The 23,334-nt window shown below is 39.8% G+C and overlaps 1 protein-coding gene across 1 annotated transcript; it reads left to right on the top strand.

Annotated features, from left to right (window-relative positions):
* Window positions 1-17,045: 17,045 nt before the first annotated feature.
* LOC149305475 (somatomedin-B and thrombospondin type-1 domain-containing protein-like) lies at window positions 17,046-22,995 on the top strand. The gene is made up of 5 exons (XM_089477462.1): window positions 17,046-17,274; window positions 20,243-20,437; window positions 21,214-21,304; window positions 21,722-21,898; window positions 22,878-22,995. The coding sequence occupies exons 1-5, from the start codon at window positions 17,046-17,048 to the stop codon at window positions 22,993-22,995; spliced, it is 810 nt and encodes a 269-aa protein (XP_089333588.1).
* Window positions 22,996-23,334: the final 339 nt, after the last annotated feature.

Genomic DNA, 23,334 nt, shown 5'->3' with positions numbered 1-23,334 from the left:
TACTTTTCCTGGGAGTTCACAAACAAAATTAGAGACCTTTCTGGATAATGGCGATGAGATGTGAGCTTTGTGTTTGACGGCTCTATAAAAGTGATAGATGGAATGCACATAGATTTTCTGAAGTGCTGCTTGAATGTGAAACTTAGCAACATAGCAATGTATAACCTTTATTTTCAGTCAAAACTCTAGTTAGCCCCAAAAAACATTATAATATTTGTTGTTAGTGGTTGGTGATGGCTCTGACATGATCCCGCAGTCCTTTATTTGACGGCCTCACATGCCATCATGTAATAAAGGGCCCCACTTTGTTATCAGTCAGTTTGATCAGGCCAAGGGCCAATCTCACAACTCTCATACTGTGATCAGCTTCTTCAATTCATGCGCCTCATGGCCTGTGTAAAGCTGGTTGAGAGTTAACGTATATGGTAAGTGTCACGGAGCTGGCTAGTCCGACCGACTACCTCCGCTGTCTTGTGCTCCCTTTGCCTGGGACAACAGACTTTCCCCGAATCCCCAGTCACTAGCCGAGACTCAGTGTAGGGTAAAACCAAATGAAGACTGATTTATTTTGGACACACAGGGCTGGATATACCCAGCAAAACACATATTAACAAAAAACAAGATATTGGGACACAAACCGGCCCCTTAATCTGCCTCCCAGAGACAACAGAGGCAGTAACGAGATTAACAATACAATAGGTGGGGGGAGACTGATTTATACAACATTGTACACCTTTTTTCAAATAATGCCTGTAGAGTGAAAATATATGTTTGTATATTTTATATATTATATATATATATATATATATATATATCATCATTGAAATTGATTTTCTTTTTTTTATTCTATCAGAGGAGATCGGTCTGTGCTGTATACACACATCAGTAAGCAGGCCTGGACTGGTCATCTGGCACGCTGGACAAATTCCCAGTGGTCCACTGGTTGACAATGCCACACACTCACACAATCTGCTGCTCCAGAGGCAGAACGGCTGCTGCAACGTGTGTCCACTCGTGCCAACGGAGTGTGGGGTTACCATCGCATATTCAGCCATCGGCCGCACCTACGTCATCGCCAGTCCGGCACTGTCAGTAGGACTCAGATGTAGGCAAGGGGGGCAATTGCCTCTTTGGCTTCTTTCATTTGAATTTTTGTGGCTGCTGCATAAAGCCTTTTTCTGTGTTCAACACAATAGTGACTCTTTTAACAAGGATGTCATGCAATATGTACACAATATCTGGATCCTTTATTGTCTTTTTATTATGAGCCCTCTACTCTATGCAGTCCATTTTTTGGTGACTAGATGTTATGTCACAAAGATGTTGTGTTAATGGGCCACTTGACTGTGTCTCCCCCTAGGCTGGATGATATCAATCCTCCCATGAATATGAAATATTGAAAAAGGCAACAGAACATTTCCGCTCTGCGTATGTAAAATGGCGTACATTAGACATTGGTCTATGGAATAGTGGTTTATCAAACATGTCACAAAAAGTTGTTTGATGGCTATTAAAAGTAAGAACATTTTACTTTTTGTGTATGTTATTAGGAAATATTTCATTTCGGTCTAAACTGTAGAGTACTGTTCTCACCATTGTCAAGTTGCCCAGTGGCAAAAAGATGACCCCATACACTGAGTTTCCTTCCTCACATCAACACTTCCTAATATCACCTCTCCTAGTTATTGGCAACATGTTTTCTGCCACTGAAATTAACAATAGAGCTGCCGGCTTGGCTTTAGTTTAGCATTTTTATTTGAATTTCACAAATACTTTAATTTGTGTTCAAAGCGAAGCGTGAAATGTTAATGAGGAAGTAGGTTGAAATTAAACAAACACAAGTCTGTAAAGCTCCGCGTTCTTGCTTCATTTGAGGGTCTCAAACAAAGAAGGAAATCAGATTATCCCACTAAAGGCATTTGCTGGAAGGTTTAATTACTTATCCCACATTTGAAGAAGATCTTAAGTCTGTTCTGGTGTTAATAACGTATCAATCCAGGCGCTAATAATTAGCAATTTGGATAATCCAGTTTAGGAATCATGTTTCTTTTAACAACCCCACATAGTTACATAATTAATTAAAGAATTCCACCAGACGACCACATTAAGAAACAAAATCCCTCTAGTGATTTGCACTACTGTGTATCAAGCAACTGCTTTCATGAGATGTTTAGGATTGTCTTTTTACACTACATTTATTATTACTTATTGTTTTATATAGCACCATCATATTCAGCAGCGCTGTACAATGGGTAGACAGGACATAACAAGTAGTATATAACATAACAATTTGACTAACAGAAACAACAGATGAGAGGGCTCTGCTCAAACGAGCTTACAATCTGACGGATTCTGTAGCACTATTACAATAGTAGGAGAGTAAAAATTATTACCGTATTTGCTCGATTATAAGACAAGGTTTTTTCCAGAGCAAATGCTCTGAAAAATACCCCTCGTCTTATAATCGGGGCTGTCTTATAATCAGACCTTAAATAGGTCTGACTATGAGACTAAGATCCAGATCCCCTGCAGGGGACCTGGATCCTCCTGTGTTATGCCCCCCCCCAACTTACCGGTGCTTCTGAGTCCCCGGTGCTTAGTCCGGGCAGCATGTAGAACTCTACGCGATTCGCGTAGAGCTCTACACGCTGCCCGGACTAAGCACCGGGGACTCAGATGCAGGGGACCTGGATCCTACTATAATATGCCCCCCGCCCTCAACTTACCGGTGCTTCTGAGTCCCCGGTGCTTTGTCCGGGCAGCATGTATAGCTCTACACGATTCGCGTAGAGTGGAAGTTGTGTACGTGAATCGCAGAGAGTTCTACAATCTGCTCGGACTAAGCACCGGGGACTCAGATGCAGGGGACCTGGATCATCCTGTGTTATGCCCCCCCCCCCCACACAACTTACCGGTGCATCTGAGTCCCCGGTGCTTAGTCCGAGCAGCTTGTAGAATTCTACGCGATTCACGTACACAACTTCCACTCTACGCGAATCGTGTAGAGCTATACATTCTGCCCGGACTAAGCACCGGGGACTCAGAAGCACCGGTAAGTTGAGGGCGGGGGGCATATTACGCGATTCGCGTAGAGCGGAAGTTGTCTACGCGAATCGCGTAGAGATCTACACGCTGCCTGAACTAAGCACCGGGGGACTCAGAAGCTCCAGTAAGTTTGGAGGAGGGAGGGGGAGGGAGTGTTAAATGGGTGGCATAAGGCATTTCTGGAGGCAGAGTGCTCTGTGAAATGCCTTTTAACCCCCATTAATGCCACTCTGCTGCCAGAAATGCCTTTTAACCCTCTATATGCCACTCTGCCTCCTGAAATGCCCTATACCTCCCTATATGCCACTCTACCCAATAATATGCCTTTTAACCCCCTAAATGCCAGAGTGGCATATAGGGGTATAAGGCATTTCTGGAGGCAGAGTGGCACATAGGGGGTAAAAAGGCATATCATGGGGCACAGTGGCATATAGAGGGTTAAAAGGCATATCATGGGGTATAAGGCATTTCGGGGGCAGATGTGCATAACTGGGGGGGCAGGTTGAAAAAAAAGGAAATAAAAACAAAATATTTTTCGTAGCTTTTATTAACAAACAATTGTTCACATAGTTTACATGAATTAACATTAACTGGTAAAACTTTTCCTCTAGGGTCGTCTTATATTCAGGGTCGTCTTATAATTGAGCAAATACGGTAATCAAAAATTAACAATATTCAAAATAGACAATAACACTAAAAAAGACAAAGAGATAATAATACAGAAGAAGAGAAGACGTGGGTTTGCTGAAGGTTATCATTAATCATATTTATAATGGAAAGGGCTGATACGAAGCAGTCATGATTGTATATCAATGTCTTCAGAAACCCGTCCCTTACAATTCCTTTAAGTAGGTTGAGTTTATAGGGGTTGGAGCACCATAACCTTTTCCACACCTGAAGATTACATGTTTAAATACATAGAACATTAACTAAATGAACAGTATGAGCTTACAAGCAGCACATTCAATGTATTGGTTTATCTTAGTCTGTGAATTTTAGTTTTGTCTCACTTTTTAGTGAATAAATCCTTATAACCTTGGGTCTGTATTTGGAAAAACTAGGCCCGTCCAGTCTGCCCAATGCTTATAGACATGCTTAGCCTAGAAGTTACAGAAAGCCAAAGGAGTAGGGATTTGAGGGGTTTCAAGATGCCGGCCATTTGTCGCCACTTGTTCTATTCCACAATAAAGCAACTGCCCCAGACATTCCATCACATGACCAGAAACTCAAACAAGGCAAAGTTTTATCTACTAAAACTGATGTTCCCAATTCTACTACTACTTAAAAGCAAATGCCTTCTATTATTATTATTTTTTTATTTATATAGCCCCAACAATTTACGCAGCGCTTAATACAATAAATATATTCAAGGGGTCTGACAAGACAAGAATTGACAGACTAAGACAAATCGATACATTAGGTGGAGAGAGCCCTGCTCGCAAGCTTACAATTCTACATACATAAGATCAGAATGCTGAGGCCTTTGACGGTAAAAAATGTTCCCGGATTAAAATGTTTTTTTTGCTTATTATTGACAGGCTTTAAGCCCATCATGTGTTGCATAGAATCGTTTAAACCAGCATCCTATGTTTACTGATTGTCCGTGTAATTAATAATGTAATGTAACATAAGTGACAGAGATATTTGTGTGGGGTTTAAGCCTCAAGGGCTTCCTACTTAATTCACATGCAAACACAGCTGGCTACAATGAATGGCGCTGTATGTGTCTATTATTGCCGGGAGTCCCAATCCATACAAAGTGCATTGTATTGAATTTTGCAACATTGACAATTTATTAAGTTCATAATTAAAAAGCTGTTTCTGAAATAGTTTCTTTACACAAAAATACCTGAATGTTCTGACCATTGTGTATGTGTGTGTGTATGTGTGGGATGCTATGTGAATGTGTGAGTTTGTGGATGTGTTTCTAATCCTGGAATAGATTCTGGAATGTCTTTCTTTTTAACTTTACTGAGTTAAAGGGGTAAGTAGGTGGGCCAGACTCCCCGCAGCTGTGGTAGTGGTTTATACAGTGAGGGAAATAAAAAATGCATGGGTTAGGCATGCATGCACTCACAAAGTACGTTAATATGCATTCTTCGGTGGTGCAGCTGCCAGGGACATCACTTTATTTACTTTGTACCAAGTCATTGGCTAGTATGGTGGCCAAAACTTGGCGACTAGAATAAATCCTTTTAGAACATGCCCAGACCATCTTTTTAACACTTCAAAGGACACTCAGGAAATGTTTACAGCACAGCACAAGAGATTTTCAAGGGTTAATTAATTTGCAAGTAGCTGTTATTTTTTTTTTTTACAATTTTTCAGTGTTTCTGTCATTTTATTTTCTAATTATTGCTGCATAATAAGTGCAAAAACTAAGATGTGTGGGTATTGGCGTTCCTTTTTATGTGGCAATGACTATCACTTACATTGACAAGAAGAACCTTAGAGAACTATCTCCATTGATAGCACTCCGATGCTCAAATACTGCTGTAGCTAGGGTTATAAATCTATGTTTCCACCCACAACTTATCAGGTTATTAAAGACATGGGGGAAAAATGACATAACATAATTTATATATACAGTATAGCACCCTCATTTTCCGCAGCGCTGTAAAATGGGGTACATTAACATAGTGTATACTGTCCCGCCAAAGTCATGTCTTGAGACCTATCCCAATTTTCTTAACATGCTAAATTCCTTCTCTCTTTATCATGGACAGTACAATTTTAATCCTATTTAAGGAGCTTTGATTACATCTCTGGATCTCTTAGATGTATGCACATGCAAGAGAATTTCCCTGCTCTTTGAAGTCGCTCAAATTACCGTAACACATCAGCCTAACCTTTATTTTAAAAGTTATTCAAAGTCCAAGTTATCAGATTCCACACGAGAGATTTTTGTAGATTGCCCCACACATTCTTCATGATTACATATAGATGAGAGAAGATAATCTGTTCTTGGTTTCCAAAACCAAAGTATATCAAAGGAAAGGCCAACTTCTATTTAATACACTGTAATGCAAATTTGTCAATAGCGGATGCCACAGAATCGACGCACAGACCTGCCGCGTTCTAAGTTGTGCTGGATGCAAGTTAAAGATCCATCTGAAAACATGTCTACGCAGAGCAATTCCTCTTCAGGAGGGAATGTGAGCAGTTCAAGCGGGTGGGATATAGGCAGAATGTGGGTGGGATATAGGTGGAATGTGGGTGGGGAGTGGGCATGGCCACTTCACCTGTAGGACTGTAGAACACGAGGATATACTCATACTCACCTAACATTCTAAGTTCCTATAAAGAGGAGCATTGTGAGGAGCAGAGTTTTGGGTCTCAAAAAGGGACTGTCCTTACTAAAGTGGGACACCTGGAAGGGATTTTATAGTGGATGTATGTTGCCTGTGGAATAATATATTGCATTTGTTTGTGTGTATGGTTTTTTTTTTACATGTGTACAGTATTTTAAGAAGCACTGGCGTAACTACAGGGGTTGCAGCAGCTGTAGCTGTGACCGGGCCCATACCTCAAGGGGGCCCTGTGTAACCCCTGCGACCCCTTCTTCCTGTCTCCTTGTACCAGTTCAAAATTGTTTAGAAAGGGCCCATCCGACCTGGACCACACCGATCCAGGTTCGTAAGGGCCCTTTCTAAACTATTTTGAACTGGCAAAGGGAGACGGGAGCGTATCAGGGTCATGTGACCCTGGGGTGAAACCAAGGCTGCTTGCACACTGTGTGCGAGCAGCCAGGGGGAAAGCTGCAGAAGTGAGAGATAAGCAGGAGCAGGGGAAGGGATGTATATGTGTTTGCATATATATATATATATATATATATATATGTATGGGATGTATGTATATACCGGTATGTGTGTGTTTTAACATGCATGTGTACCTCTGTGTGTGTGTGTAAGCATGCATGTTTACTTGTGTGTGTGTGTGAGCATGGATGTGTATGAGCATGGATGTGTAATTGTGTATGTGTGTGTGAGCACAGATGTGTGATTTTGAAAGTGGAGTGAGATAGAGTGTGTGTTAGGGAGTATGACTAAGTGTGTAAGTGTGTTTACATATGTTGGAAGTGGGGGGCAAGGGGCAAAAAAGGCACAGACCAGTTGTGTGAGGGGAATGCTGGCACAGACCAGAAGTTGGGGGCTGTTGAAGTTACACTAGATTCGATTGTAACCATTAAAATGACTGCCTCTGTTTTTAACGTTTTGTATGGTAAAAACTATTCAGAGCTTTCAAATAATGTGAATAAAGTTAAATGTCAAAAATGTTAATTGCTTGATTACCCAGTGGACTGGATATGAGTCCTATACAACCATGCAGTTTGTATTGAGTTTATACTCTTTAAAGGGCATTACATGCGGACATGACATTGTTTCTGAGGTTATGTAATGGAATATGTTATAGTGAAGAGATTTGTTTAAGAAACCCTCCATTGTTCATTCCACGCGATGTCATGATGTCACTACATTTAGTGGTAAAAACATTTCCACACATATTTGGTTAATGAATGATAAAAGTCCCAATTGTGACAATTGTGTCCAATAAAATGTATGGTGCAAGTAGAAAGATCCCAAATAAAACCGTCAGCAATGTGAAATATTTAATATGGTTCTCTTTTAAAGATAATTTGAACATATCTGTAAAATATGTTTTGGGCTGCTTTTTAACTGGACCATTTGGCTGCAATGCCCAGGTTAAATGAGACTAGTTCTCTTTTGGTTATTATATGTCTGTAATATACTGTATAGATCAAGCTATAGCAAATATATAGATCATGTAGATGATTATGTATGGCCTAAATAAGCATACCTGGAAACACTCTGGGTCTCCAGGGGAAGTGCTGCATCCCTGGGTCTCCAGGTTACTTTTCTATTTCTCTAGGTAGAGGGAGTGGTGTTTTGCCATGCCCACTCTCCACCCACTTCCAATGCTGTCTGAGGCTAGCCCTGCCCCAAGCGTGGCTAGCCCCACCTCCCACAGGGCTAGCCCCATCTACCCAGCTAGATAGCCCTGTTTTGTCACAAAGTCACTCCCCAAATAGAGGGAGAGTTCCTGCCCTGGGAAGTTCCTACTTAAGTACACAAGCATAAACCTCTAAAGTTAAAAACTGACCATCTGAAATAAAATTGCGAGTTGAATATGTACTTTTTTAATGGCCTTCAAGATTATACCACTACGTCAGTTTTATGAAAATAAAAGGCTTTTAAATAACAAAAAATAAAAAAAAATCATACTATACTATACTCATACTATATTTATGTAAGCTATATTACTAACTTCAAATGACAAATTCATGTTTAATAAATAATAACTACATTTTTGATTAGTTCTAATAACCATGTTGTATTATTTGTTTAATACCCTTTGCACTACGTGCCAAGAATTAAACAATGAGTACAATGTGAACTAACACTTATTTTGATAAAAACAAAAGCAACACACAACGTGAAATGTTTTGGTTTTTTTAATAATACTTGGCAAGTTCATTTGTATCTGGTTCATTTTTTGGAAATGACAGGAGGAAATTCCCAGTATAAGCATTTTACTGAGCAGAAGCCAAAAAGTTAATGGTTTTTATGAGACCACCCTAGATGTTTGGAACACAGGGAAACACTTTCTTTTTGAATGAAAAATACCTCAAAAAATAAAATTCTGCAACACATCTTTTGCTGGTGTGTTTCTATCATGACTGGTTAGAAGTCCATATATAAGTGCATATGTAATATGTAATATTAAACTAGGCAGTTTTTTAACTTGGCATCCACACATTAGACCATCCATTAAGGAATTTCTACAAACTAGAAGCCAGATACCTAGCATTTTCTTTTAGCCTATTTTTAGCCATAATAGCCTGGACTGTGCAAGAAAAAATTGAAGCAAGGTATACTCAGTGGTGTAACAATCAGATTCGGGTGGTTTGCAACTGCGACCGGGCTCACCCCTCTAGGGTGCCTGGGTAACCCCTTTTAACACCTCTTTCAAAGCCGATAGCTGTGGGTAACCTTTGCAGTTAGCGGCAAGAAGAGAATAGAGATCATCTGATCAGATGATCTTTAGCACTCTTTCCCTGCACACTGTCTGATCCAGCATGCAGGAAGGGACATTGCATCCAAGCTGGATCAGCATGCAGGGAAAAAGACACAGACAAGCTGTTTGGGGGATAAGATGGCACAGGCAACCTGTTTGGGGACAAAGATGGCAAAGGCAATCTGGGGACAAAGGTGGAACAGACAGGCTATTTGGGGACAAAGATGGCACAAACTGTTTGGGGACAAAGTTGCCACTGACGAACTGCTTGGGGACAAAGCTGGCACTGTGGGACATGCTGCTTGGTAACGTCAGAGGGGAACCCTGCAGGGCTTGTGGTTTATAGTTACGGCCCTGGGTACACTCTTGCATATAATAAACAAAGCTATTTAAAACTCTACCTTATAGTTTAAGAATGCTGGGTGGTGCAGCTGGGCCACTTAACAGACACACTAGACTTCTCTGACCTCAGATGATGGCTTAACATCTCAAAATAAAATCACTTGACTCCTGACAACCGAAGATACTTCTGGCCAGATTACCATAGTTGGTTGGACCTTCTTTAAAAAACTCAAACGGCAAATTTCTTGCATTTTTTTCCATAAACAATAGATAAAAAATGATAACCAAACAGATTAGTCTAATGTGGCCACTGAAATGGAAAGCATTGAGCAGCAGGCATATTTTAGAGCTCTTGTCAGTTCTAGTTTAAATAATCCCGCTATTGCACTTACAACCCAATTAACTGTTTAAACACATTCCAGGAAAGCTATCACTTATTATTAATGAATTTAAAACACAATCATCTCCACCACATACAGATGGCAAATGTTTTAACTAAAACTCAAGTGTAGGAGTTGGAAATTCCACTATACTCCAAGGCATGTTGCCCAACAGTCTGGTGACAAAATGTTTTTTTTTGTGATTTGTTATTTTTTACGCACTCTCTTTCTGCCTCACAAAGTACAGTAGCAATATCCTTTAAGGAACTGAATGGGTGTTTATGTTGGTAAAATGCTGTTAAATAATTTTTTTTTTCCTTTTGCAGATTTTTATGAAAATGTCAGGGCCTGTAACCACATTAACAATCACAAGAAAAAAAATTAACATAATATGCTAAAAGGCTCTGTCAGACTTTCCCATACTTTTCTTACTTTAACCACAAAAATCCACTTATTGAAGGAGGCATACAATCCATCTTAATACCCACAACCTGTATCTATTCACCTTTGTGATGCCCATGCCACTGTCTTCATTAAATGACCTCCACTGCAATCAAATTATCCTTGTCCAAGGAGTTCCTCACCTTCTGTCTCATTCCCACACTTGGGAGCTTGTGGATGGTCCCGCTGGGGTCGGGCGGCCCCGCTGTTGGGCGATGGTCCCGCTGGTGTCGGTGGGCGGTCCCACTGATGTTGAGGGTGTTCCTGCTTATGTCAGTGGGTGGTTCTGCAGGCATCAGTGGGCGTTCCCATTGACATTACGGGAACACCCCCATTTAAAGGGTAAATGGGCGGGGAGTGAGGCTTGTCAGGACCCTGCTCCGGCGACCCAGAGGATTTGGGTGTTGATCCGGAGAAGCGGAAACTCTCCCGGCGTTCCCAGGTATGCTCATTCCCCCTCAACCTCCTAATAGATTGTATGCTTGCAAGAGTAGAGCACTCTTCTCCTTTTGAAGATAATAATATATAATGTGTAATAGTTTGTAATGAGAAATAATATGTAATGAGAAAAGTCAATCTAGAGGTAATTGAGGCAGTACTTAGGGAACCAATACTTGCTGAATCACAGCATTCACAGTCTGCTTTTCTGTTTTTATCTTAGCATATTTTAAGAAAAAAACTTTTTTCCATCATGACAAAACAGTATGTTATTCAATGAGTTAAATTATTAAATAATAATGAATGGATGATTATTAATTATATTATGAATTAATTGAGTATATTATCCTCTCCACCTAATGTAACAGTTTGTCTGAGTCTGTCAAATATCGCCTTGTCATACCCCTTGAATATATAAATAATATATAAATAAAAGATAATAATAATATAAAACATTATATTGTATTACATATCATTCTATAGCAAAGAAGACTTGTGCATTTAGATTCGCACAAATTAAAATTTTTAAAAAATTTGCCAATTTCGTTAATTCATACGAATGTCCGAAAACAGGGAGGGACCCCCAAGTAAACAAACAAAATGTAGTAGAGAGCTCAGATTTTTGATTTGTATTTTTGCTTTGCCACTTGCTCTAACGTGGTCTCCGAATGTCTCTCTCTATCTTCTCCGCAAATGGCTTCCGTGTCCCCTGTCTCACCAGTCTTGCCTCTTCTTGTTCTTCTGTCTTCTGCATTCTTTTCTTGGTCCGGTTCTCCCTGCTATCCGCTCCGTTTCTGCACCTCTCTTTCTCCATCCATCTACATTATTCTGGCCTCTTGGAGCCACGGTGCGCACCATGGGGACAGCCTCTCCCCAATCCCTCCAATTGCGGGAGAGGGTGTGTGCAAAGGCTCCACCCTTTTACAGAAGAGCTCCAGGAGTACTGGACAATGCAGCGGATAGTGGAAAGAAGGGGACCAAGAAAGAATAAGGAATACAGAAGATGGAATACAGAAGAAGCGAAGAACAAAAACAGGCAAGACAAGAAGCAGAGCTGTGAAAAAAGAAGACAAAGACATGGAACTGGTTGGTGGAGAAGATAAGGAGAAAGTGTTTCTGTATGGAGAGTTTGGCTGGCCCTGTATACTGGGCCTGTATACTCTATAGTTAAATTAGTGAGATTCCTTTAAAGTCTTCTAACACAATGGGTTATGTATTACACAGGGCAAGCGCAGCCCTTCTTGCTGGAGAGACTGGCTTGTATTGGACCCTCATAATGAATAGCGAAGTGAGAGAGTTAAAACCACAAGTTTCCGGGAATCTCTCCTGACAAATCCCTCTTTATGAAGTTACATCAACTGTGCATTTTCATATAAGAAATGAGCTTGCTATATCAGAGAAAGATTATGCTAAGAATTCAAAACTTTCAGTTAAAGGCTACTTTTTGTTTACGTCTAAAATCAATAAAAAAAAGCTTTATTCCAAATTACAGATGTTGGTATCTTCTGTTATTATGAGGGCACAGCATTTCTACAGATGTACTAAAAACCTAAGCAGACAACTTTTAAAAAGCCACCTGAAGATTTAATCCATCATTCCATGAACATTCCACATGTTAAAATAATTGTCAGATCCAACAAGCGATTGGATTTCTGTTTTATTTCACTAAGAGCCAAATCTGCCCCAGCACTTTCATTATTCTTTGTAAGAATGCAGCTTACTATAAAGGAAAGAAACTAAATTCCAAGAGTTCTGGCAATTACCATAAATAGAGCTCCACTTATACAGGAGATTGGCAAGTACTTACAGTCCTCGTTCTCAGTCATGTACAAGCTGTATTTCTCTAAGACCTTTTGTTTTATGGAACAATGGGGTACAAACCTGAAAAATACAACCAGACAAAACAGTAAATGCAGAACATGGTCTTCGGTTAAAAAAAAAACCCAACAAAATGTCCTTTTCAGGAACATGGCCAGTCTTTAATTAACTCCAACAGTCTGGTAAAATGCGGCCATTAAATGGACTTTTTTTTGGAGAGCCATTAGAATAAAAGCAGGTGAAGTGCCTCTTTAGTTGAACTCTACTATTTCAAGAGCCAAAGTAGAACATAATGTATTACACAACTACATTTTGAAACCTTGCACCATGGACTGTTATTTTCTATTGAACATATCTTTTCTAGATTGTAAGCTTATTGAGCAGGGCCCTCCTTATTTTTTGTTCCTGTAAATCCAAGCGTTAGGTGATGCACGACTTGTTATATTATGTTTATCCATTATCCTGTGCAGGATGGCGCTATATAAAGCAATATATATATAATATTTAGAAAAATATAGGAAATGGGAAATAAAAAATAATTTATTAGGCATTTAACTGTTTCAGTTCTGAAATAAGGATTCAGAAGAATGCCGGAAAGTATTTATTCGGCTAAATGTTATCCCTAAAAACATTGTTAAATAAATTTACCTGATTAGAGATGGTAACACGTTTATTTTATAGTGTTTTTGATTTGGACCAAACATTCCCTCTAGAATAGGGAACAGATTATTTGGAAATAAAGTTTTGGATTCAGTTTTCATACTTTTTTTTATGGGTAACATTTCTAGCCCATTGGAAAATACGCTTTTATGTGAAAGCTTTGAAGGCTGTGCTTAACACAAATACATGATCAGAAAAATCCAAATGTTTAGTAATTCTTTTCTAGATGAGGGAACTGAAATGGTGCCGGTGCATTCCACTTACCACTCATTACTCAGCCTGATTTCTTTTGGAAAATAGGGTTACGTTTTCCATTATTTCTAGTTAAAATCACTGGTGTAACACAAGATGCTGATCGTCCCTCCATGCTCTGTAGAGATGTGTCCCGGAAGATATCACTGTGCAGGTGTGAAATAGATCATGACAAGTGCAGTTATATCAAATCAGATCAAATAAGCACAAGATGTTTGCACACAAATAATCCTGACTCGATAACATGTTTTGTGAATGCCTCTAGCACAGGGGTGGGCAATTAATTTTCCCATGGGGCCACATGAGAAATTGGAATGGTTTTAGAGGGCCAGACCAACATACGAAGGCTCCATGCACATTGCCGTAATGGGGCCGTATTCCAGCCGCCCGATTTGCGGCCAGAATACGGCCGCCATTGAAAATGAATGGCGCTGTAATACGGCGCGGTGAGCAACCGGTGTTTCACCCCGTTTTACGGCGCGGCCCCCGTGTCTGCCAATGGAGAGGGGAGCGGTAAGGAGCACTCCCATCTCCTCTCCGCAGCAGCACGCCCTAGTTTCGCCTGGGTTACGGCCCGGGCGAAACTACAGCAGTGTGCATGAGCCCTTAACTTCATTCTACCAATACCTGTATACTGCATACATATACTATCCCTTCTTAAAAAAATGGTAAATGACGAGCGTGGAACGATTGTCCTGGCACTCCCCAAGGTCCGCAACGAGCATCCTGGCACTCAGAAGTTACAGTGGCATCACTTACTCAGCATCGGGAAGCAGTGAAACTACAAACTCCGAAGCCTTGTCCATTTTGTTAACTTATGTGCTGTTTAATAAAGTTATTCAAGCCTACGTCATTGGTAGAGGTGCTTGAATAAGTAAGGCCTGAATAACTATTAGCACAGCACAGAAGTGAACAAAATGAACAAGGCTTCGGAGTGCATAGTTTCGCTGCTTCCCGTTGCTGACACCGGACTCATTGGTGAGTCACCAGGACACTCTTTGCGGGCCGGTCCGAGCTATTCAGCGGGCCGGATGTGGCCCGCGGGCCGTGCTTTGCCCAGGTCTGCTCTAGCACATAATAATTAAATCCATTACCAGCAGATGCCATTAATGTCTGCCTCTTCCAATGACCTGCATTGCAAGAGATGCTGGGTCTGCATTGTGGCCGTTCACAACTTCACATAGACCTGTCACGGTGAAGACCTTTTCTCACTGAAACAAATATGATTTTATCAAACATAGTAAAGATTTTACATAACTTGTAGGGCAAATCTTGTATATTTATTAACATCACCTCCCTTCCCATTCCTCCCCTGAAGCGAAGCGGCATTCCAGCTGTTCCTTTAGTTTAAGGCTCCATCAGCAGTTGCCGGATTTCAAGATCAATGCTGGATTATGACCCTGTGGGACCTATAGGAGACCGACACACACACATGTACACGCACACACATAAAAATCTCTTTGCCCTGTGGCTCTTCTGCTCCCACCAGGTGAGAGCCGCCACACCTGCGGGGTCTTAAGACTGAAGATGTTTTTGTTCTGAATGTCCTTGATGGTGTTATGTGTATGATGAATGCGTCCTGGTTTTCTGAAATCAGAGCAGCCTAACAGGTCTACTCGCCACACATGTTGCCCTCCCCATATACTGTTATACATATTCTTTATATATAAAATCAAACACTGATTAAAAATTTTATTCATCTTTAATCCTTTAATAAATGTCAAGATGCATTGTACCACCATGCCTCCCAAATGTTCCTCTTTAGGAGAGACAGGCCTTTTGGATCCACGTATTACAGGGTTCAAAATCCAAAAGCGTCATAATCATGTATCTCAAAATGTAGAAAATGTATCTAAATTAAAAATACAAAAACGCTGACTAGTTAATGGTAATATGTATTATTTTTATTATTATTCATTTATTTATTAAGTGCCAAAAAATTATGTAGCACTGTACAATTTAAACAGGGGCATTATTATTTAGCAGCAACTTTTTGTTAAACAAAAATATTCCCAATTTACAAATGTCGGTATGTTCTGTTAACACGACAACATAATATTTCTATTACTGAATTAGACACCTAAGTGACAAGATTCAAAAAACCCACATGAAGTCATTTAACCCCTCATTCCACACACATTCCACATGTTAAAAATAATTGGCAGATGCAACAAGCATCCTGAAGTTTGAAGTTGATACTTTTTTGGGCCAAATTGATGGAACATAGATGAAATGTGAAGAGGAGACTTCTGAGGTCCCCGAAGTTTATGTAACTTAATCTTTTTCTATGTTGGCCCAATAAAAGCTTCAACGAAAGACTCGTTTTTCTCTTGGGCAAATACAGCTACATCCATTTGCCTTACAAGTTTTGGAAATAGCAAAACTCACAAGTAAGTTCATTGCTAGAATAATATCCTCCTTCTGGTGTATGCAATATAGGAGATCTGCCATATCTATTATAGGAGATCCGCTAGATCTATTTCTGGCATATATATTATAGGAGATCTGCTAGATCTATTTCTGGCATATATATTATGGGAGATCCGCTAGATCCATTTCTGGCATATATATTATAGGAGATCCGCTAGTCCAGGGAAAATTCTCAGAGGCGAAGCGTTCCCGTTGTGGAGGAAAATACACTTTTTCAGCCACATTTCATGAAAAATGTATCAACTAGGATAGCAGAAGGTTGTTACGTGACCGGTTAGATAAATGCAGACAAATTCTTAGTTAAAATGACACAGCTGGAATATTTTTATTGCCGCAGATTGCTTTATTTTAGGATATATAAATGCTGGTATTAGTTTTAAGAAAGCTAAATATTTAGAAATTTTATGCAACATGCAGATGCAACCTACAAGTACACGTTTAGCCAGCAAGAAGGGGGAGACTTTGTATAAGAGTGTAAAGGAATAAGAATCCCGAGAATAAATAAATAATATTATTCTGTATTTATACCCAAACGAGCGTGAATTAAAAAGTGAATGTGGATGGGAGAACATGAACTAATATGTATTCTAAGTGTTTGCTTAGCACATCACTGAGCACGAGTGCTACATCATCCTGTGGCTGGGACGGGGAGGGAGCCAAACACACACATTCCACCGAGAGCAACGGCAAAGGGAGGGACGGCAGCAACTCCGGCTCATTCCCTGCTGTCTGTCTGCGGCGAGAGTGCATGCGCTCCTCCAGCTGCGCTTTAGAGTAAAGAGACGGCCATTCACTGCACAGCCTCTGGGACACGCACCTCCACCTGCTCACGCTTCCACCTGCTTTATAATACATTTCATCTATACCTAACCTGGAGGATTTGTTGATATTCTGCCATATTATTGCATTATAGTTTACTATCACGGTAATTATCAGATGATCATTTGTAGGACTTCTGGCACACCTGCTGTTGAGGACTGCAACTCACATCACTCTCATCAGTATTCAAATAGGTCATTGTTTGAATATTGACCCAAAAGGGGACAAAAATCAACAAAGAACGAAGAATCCCGGCTGATGAGAAGATACAAAGATCAGAGACTACAGCCATGGCACAAAAGTCTACTTTGTGAATCTTTGTCACGCTGATCTGTTTACGTTGTTCAGAGACATTCTGATTTTTTTTTTGTAGAAATGGATATAATGAGGACCAACTGGGGTTACTGGGTTTGGATATGTGTGATGGGACTAGCGGGACTCAGGGGCTTGGCAAAGGCTGGATGCTTGGAGGCTGGCAAGTGCTGTAAAGGTCGGGACCTAACATGTACCACCCAGGGCTGGAGGATGGATAGAGTTTATGGCACCTGTTTCTGCGATCAGACCTGCGCTCTCACCGGGGACTGCTGCTATGACTACTCCCAGGCTTGTCCAGGTAAAACTGATAGGAACAGTCTGATAGAACCTTGTCCAATATCAAATTACACACTGTTTCATGCAGGTTGTGTGCGACTGTATTCTGAATGGGATCCAAATGAAATGATATTAAAGTAATACAGGAAGAGTTGGAACAATTCATAAATTCCTTTTAATTTCCTAATCTGGGCGGTTCGTAATCACAATCAGTATACAAGGAAGTGACTCATTTTCATTGTCTGGTCTCTAGTTTATTGCCCTGTCCCCAATGATCCTTATTCCCTGGGACCAATTCTAATGTAAAAATGGAGAAAATTATGCTTTAAAAATGAGTAATTTTATTTTTTTAAAGTCTTTGACAAAATGTACCGTGATTTTTGGTTCATCATCTCACTTCAAAGGTGATTTTACGGTACAATGGTACGAATGCAAATATGAGGGAAAATAGTTAAAATTGCAACTGTGTGAATTTGGGGAAAATGTTTTCACAATTTGACAGTCACGCTAAAAAAGTATATTTATGAAGAAAAGGTGCAAAATAGCACCAGAAAATGTGAATCATCTCAGGTAAATGAATAACTTAAGACAAAGCAATGGAATTCTTTAAAATAAAAAAGTATGTTTATGTTTTATACATGTCAATATGCTGTTTCGGCATTGTCTCTATGATGCACTTTTATCGCATTAACTTCAATGTATTCTTGGTGTTGAGAGCCAGAGGTACAGATAAAAAATCTCATCCTAAAAATATCAATTATATTGGTAGATTTGCTTTGCAAATGTGAGGTTGCATCATTCCAATGTATAGCACAAAAATTTATTTATTGAAGGTGGTATAGGGTAATAAGAGACTGACAATTCCCTGGTCTCCTTGAGAACTGTCAGCGCAACATTTTCATTAATTAAAACTACCTATAAGTTATGTTTTTAATTGGAAATTACTGTAATAACACTTATTTTGAAGGTTAACTTCATAGAGGCTGATATTAATAAATCTAAGAGTGTCAGGACTAGTATTCACTCCCTTCAACTCACCCACCCTTACTAAGGCTGTCTTAACCAATCAACAAAAATCAGCAACTTTTCAAAAGGAGAGAAATAAGATAATGTGGAGAGAGAATCCTGCCGAACCTGGCAAAGTTAACTTTTACTTTGGTTATCTTTACACATAGGGATGTTTTTGGTTTTTTTTTTTAAATATATACTGCTTATTTTTAATTGTTACATGAGTTTATTAGTGTGTAGAACTGTACAATATGGGGACAAGTGAAAAATCTGCTTTAATCAATTAATTTTATGCGAATGTTTGTTGATTTGGGTTTACTAGCATGCCTGCTAATTCATTCAATGGACTGTAATGGTTTGTAGTGTAAATTATTATAAAAACATCATTTTACGTCCCTCTAATTTATGAAACTTGTATAAAGATGGCTATCCTCTTTATTAAGATGCAGTAGACAGTTAAATTACCTTAATTATGTAGTCACTATTATGTAATTACATCAGATGAGTATATCCTTAAGAGCTGCAAGATGGTAGATTTAAAATAAACACCCCATATAGCCTCAAGAAAGAGTATTATATTAACATAAATAATATATTGTATATGTCAGGGGAAAGCTAGCAACTTTCAGTCCAGGCGAGAAGCCAAATGGCCAATAATATAAGTAATAAGAAGCTCAAAGCACGTCAGGCAGACGTTAACCTTGATAACTGTAAAGTAGCCATGGCCCAAAGCCCACTGCTTTCAAGTGGCCTTCACGCTCCTAATGTCCTAAATGTGCATTAATAACAGTGGCGCTGTATATACAGTTTTATGAAAAATAAATGACACCAATATATAAAATGCCACATATATGGAGATGGAAAGATATGGGTACCAATCTATCTATCTATCTATCTATCTATCTATCTATCTATCTATCTATCTATCTATCTATCTATCTACCTACCTACCTACCTACCTACCTACCTACCTACCTACCTATCTAGTTATCTATCTATTACGCAATCTTTTTCTGTGGAATTTGCCTATACCTCCCACATATGAAACGACGGCACAAGCTTACACAACTAGCTACTGTTTGGTTTTGACACTGCAAGAAAATGACAAACTGAAGAAACTTGGCAAAGGATTAGATGAAGTCTCTTTGGAAGCCGTTAGTGGAATTTCAGCCTGATGTGATGAGAACAATCTACTGTGTTCTAAATTTATAAAATGCAAACCAGACAAAAAAAAGGTGGATTAGAGAGAGACCAAACCAGAACTACTTGCCACACAAACCATAGCTAGGGAAGAAATAGGCTTTTCTGCCGTTTACATGGTATTGATCACTTCTAAACAGTAACATTACTGTCACCTGGACTAGGTTATTTGGCAAAAGGGTTAACTAGCCAAAAAAAGCAAAACTGATTCTGAGGTAAATTCCCTTGCACATTAACAGAAGTGGGCTGACACAGCCTATTTGGTTGTTTCCTCCAAACCCGGTGGCGTAATACAAATTCCTGGGACCCCCTGCAAGCTATGTTGAGGGGCCCCTGCCTATGTATGCACCCTATTTTGGCTGACAATGGATCTAAATATTATGATGCAAAATATGAGCCAACGGCTTGTTGGACAGTTGGACGTGTTCCGTAATTAGAAATAGGAAATGGGAGACCTACATCTATACCATGAGCCTCCTAGGGGCCCAGTGACTACAGGGGCCAGCATTATGCCCCTGTCTAAAACACACTTGTCTCACCAGCAAATGGATGGCTCTGATTCACCCACAACCCTTATAAATCTTTTTTATGTACTTATCTAGCAGTCTAAAGTATAACTTTCAAACAAAATAAACAAAATATATAGAAGTTTAAAAAAACCTGAAATATATGCACTGATAGTAACCGCAATTTAGATAAAGTACTAATAAAGTGTTTTTCACTTTATTATAAGATATTTACCTAAGTAATTATGAAACTTTTGTGTGTTTTTGTTGTGTTAGCTCGTGATTGTGTTGTGGGTGAGTGGAGTCACTGGAGCGGCTGTGCAAACCAGTGCTCGCCGACAATCCGGGTGCGCAGACGAGAAGTGGTACAGGAGCCCGAAAACGGAGGAGAGGCCTGCCCAGCACTGGAAGAAAAGGCTGGGTGTCTTGAGTACTACACATCCCAGGGCAAGGACTGTGGACATTCATATGGTAAGTTGTTCATTGTATTCATATCTGTATAGTTATGAAACTTGTTCTAGAAAGTAGAAGTGGATTCATTGAAAGCAGGGATTTATGCATGGGTAGAAACCCTACATTCCAGTAATGAAATAATAATATACATATACTTTTTTAGTTCAAGGGTGCAATTGCCCCTTGGGCTGGTCAGACTTCTCCAAAAGGACCAGTCAGATTATACAACTAGGGTATCACGGTGTGTGGCAGCCTGCTGTGTTTGGTAGACACTAAGCAGGGTCACCTAACATGACATCACATAGCCCTCCATTACGTGAGTATGTGTGTGAGGTTGCAAGAGTGTTAGTGGGAAGCTGAGGGATGTGAGCAGAGGGGGCAGTTGGTCAGTTGGGCTCTTGCCCCTTCAACCCCTTGGGCTGAAAGATGCCAGCTCTCCCCTGCCCCCACCTTTCTAAAAGTTGCGTTAGACTTAATAAAAAAATATGAGAGATTATCTACTCCAAGTAGTAGGATATACAGTAGGATATACAGCCAGCATTATACACAAGGGGTATAACTATCCAGTTTGGGATAAGAAAGGGGGACAGAGTGTACATGAGGAATGTGGAAGTTGTTGTAGAGAAAAGCCACCCCCAACCCAGACATCAAAAGGCTGGAGGCACATTTCAATCAGCTGCGACTCCTAGAGACACAAGGTACATGCCAGGTATGGGTATAGATATACTACTGAAGGATATCAGATTCCAGCTTTGGATAGCATGCTTACATTAGACATTCTGTTGTCATTATAGTGCCTGCTTTTATAACTACATCTGAGTACAACAAAGCAAGAAGAAAACGCACTTTGTCTCGTGACTGGTCATCTGTTACAGAGGATTCAGGGTAACAAACACACACATACTGTATATCTCTCCTAACCCTACATTTTTCCTTCCCATAATTGGCAGATACCATTAGGGCCACCCTTGGGCAGGGACAAGTGGACATCCTGCTCTTAGGAAAGCCCCCACACTCTCTGTATTTAAAGCTCTCCTTTATGTTTGTGGTCTCTCCAATTAAGCAGAGACCTGATATATGATGTCATGTTGCAGGTCTCAGTTTCTTTCAAACCACAAGCATGAAATAGAGCAGGAGTCCTGATTGCCCCGTTCTGAAGGCTCTGCAAATTATTTTTGTCCAGAAACCTGTCTCACATATCATTCAATATAAAGATAAATAAGGGCTTTTCCCTTCCTTTCTTACAAAATGTTTCTAAAGTTTTGCTCTGTCCATTTATCTATATGTTTTTTTTGCCATCAGGTACTGTGTTGAGTTTCAGATACAATCCTTATCTCAAGCTTGCCTGTCAGAAAACCGGCCACATGCCCGTTGGATGCAGTATTTGCGTGAAGGATACACGGTCTGTGTAGCATGTCAGCATCCGGCAATGGACATCAGAAACCATCGTTGCTATGGAGATGGCAATGATACTGATGGGTTAGAGATTTTAATATTTCCTACCATCCCTTTCAAAATAACAGGATAGGCTTTTAGTTTTAGTAAATATAGACCATACCAGTTCAACAAGAGGTGTTTTTTTGGAAAGTTCCTTTGTTGTATCACAAATTATTCATTCAAGTGTTTTGCAACAAGGCTTAGCAGGTAAATAGTAGTAGTAGTAGTAAGCAGGCACGTGTCACCTTAAAGGTATCCAGTATTCAGACATAGCTGAATACTGGATACCCTGCTCCTCTTCCCTTGATGAATATGAGGCTCGGAATGGGGTAAAGCAACAAGGCGACCTGAAAAGAAACACAAAGCCAAGCAGTTTCTGCGCTTCTGCAGATTACAGCTGGGAATATTGTGCTGTAGGGTGACAGCCTCCGGTTTTTACTCATCACTTGGTATTTGAAGCATGGGAGATTGTGTTCTGTAATATGTGAACGTCACCCCTTATTTGCAGCTAGTGTTTATTTCTTTGACATATATTTCTTCACATGTTAATTTGGCAATTGTTTAGATTTCATCATTTCATCATAAACGATTCTTGGCTTGCCCAATTATTCATGCTCATCTGTTTATACTGGTTTAACATCTTCTTACCCTCCGTTACTATTGCTAGCAATATTGCATTAACAGTGACCCCATCCATGCCATTGACACAGGCTAATGTACTCAACCCTGGATAATTTAATAGGCTTAGCATCCATACAGAAGGTTTCTCATTGAGGCTAGGGGGGTATATTTATGCCATAGGGTTCACTCGTATAGAATTGAAGAGATCACAGGATGAGGATGCAAAATTCAGCAGGAAATAATTTCTTGACCTTTTTTGTTGCTAAATAGGACAATATAGTAGTTCTGAAAAGGTAACAACTACTTGTTAATTGGAGGAAAGTGACTCCCTGGTAGCAGGCGAGAAGTGCTTACACAGTTTAACTCATCAATACACTGTATTACTTTTGTATATTTGCAGAAGCAAGCTTCTACGATGGCAAGCTGTAGGAAACCCCCAATGTCAAGGATCCTGGAGAAAAGTGAAGCAAGTTGACAAGTGCTCCTGTCCAGAGGTCCACAGCTTTATATTTACATGATGTTATTAAGTATCAGCAGAAACCTTTATTTCAAAATAAATATAAAATGTTAACTATCAAAAACATTCAAACAATGTATTTATGTTCAGCAAATACAATGTAAAAAATATAAACCAACATCATACTAACCATCGGTTCCTGGTACAATACCGTTTTCTACTCTCTTCAACTAATGGTATAGACTAAAATGTAAATGATACCAGGAAACAACTACTTTATCAATGCTAAGCCCCCAACTGACCCTAGTAAAATTGTTCAGTTTCAAGTGAGACACAGAATGACAAACCCAAGTCTTCATTATTTTATGTGTGATCGTAATGCCATGGCATTATAATAACT

Source organism: Sceloporus occidentalis, unplaced genomic scaffold (assembly GCF_023333645.1).
Source record: "Sceloporus occidentalis isolate IW3139 unplaced genomic scaffold, rSceOcc1.0.p SCAF_11, whole genome shotgun sequence".
NCBI classification, from domain to species: Eukaryota; Metazoa; Chordata; class Lepidosauria; order Squamata; family Phrynosomatidae; genus Sceloporus; species Sceloporus occidentalis.
The sequence above is the reverse complement of the archived record's forward strand: the minus strand, read 5'-3'. Positions and strand labels throughout refer to the sequence as shown.

Coding starts and splice junctions, on each gene's coding strand:
- LOC149305475 (XM_089477462.1), top strand. CDS start 17,046: ATGAGGACCAACTGGGGTTACTGGGTTTGGATATGTGTGATGGGACTA. Junction 20,438..21,213: donor GGACTGTGGACATTCATATG/GTAAGTTGTTCA, acceptor TTGTCATTATAG/TGCCTGCTTTTATAACTACA. Junction 21,305..21,721: donor TCTGTTACAGAGGATTCAGG/GTAACAAACACA, acceptor TTTTGCCATCAG/GTACTGTGTTGAGTTTCAGA.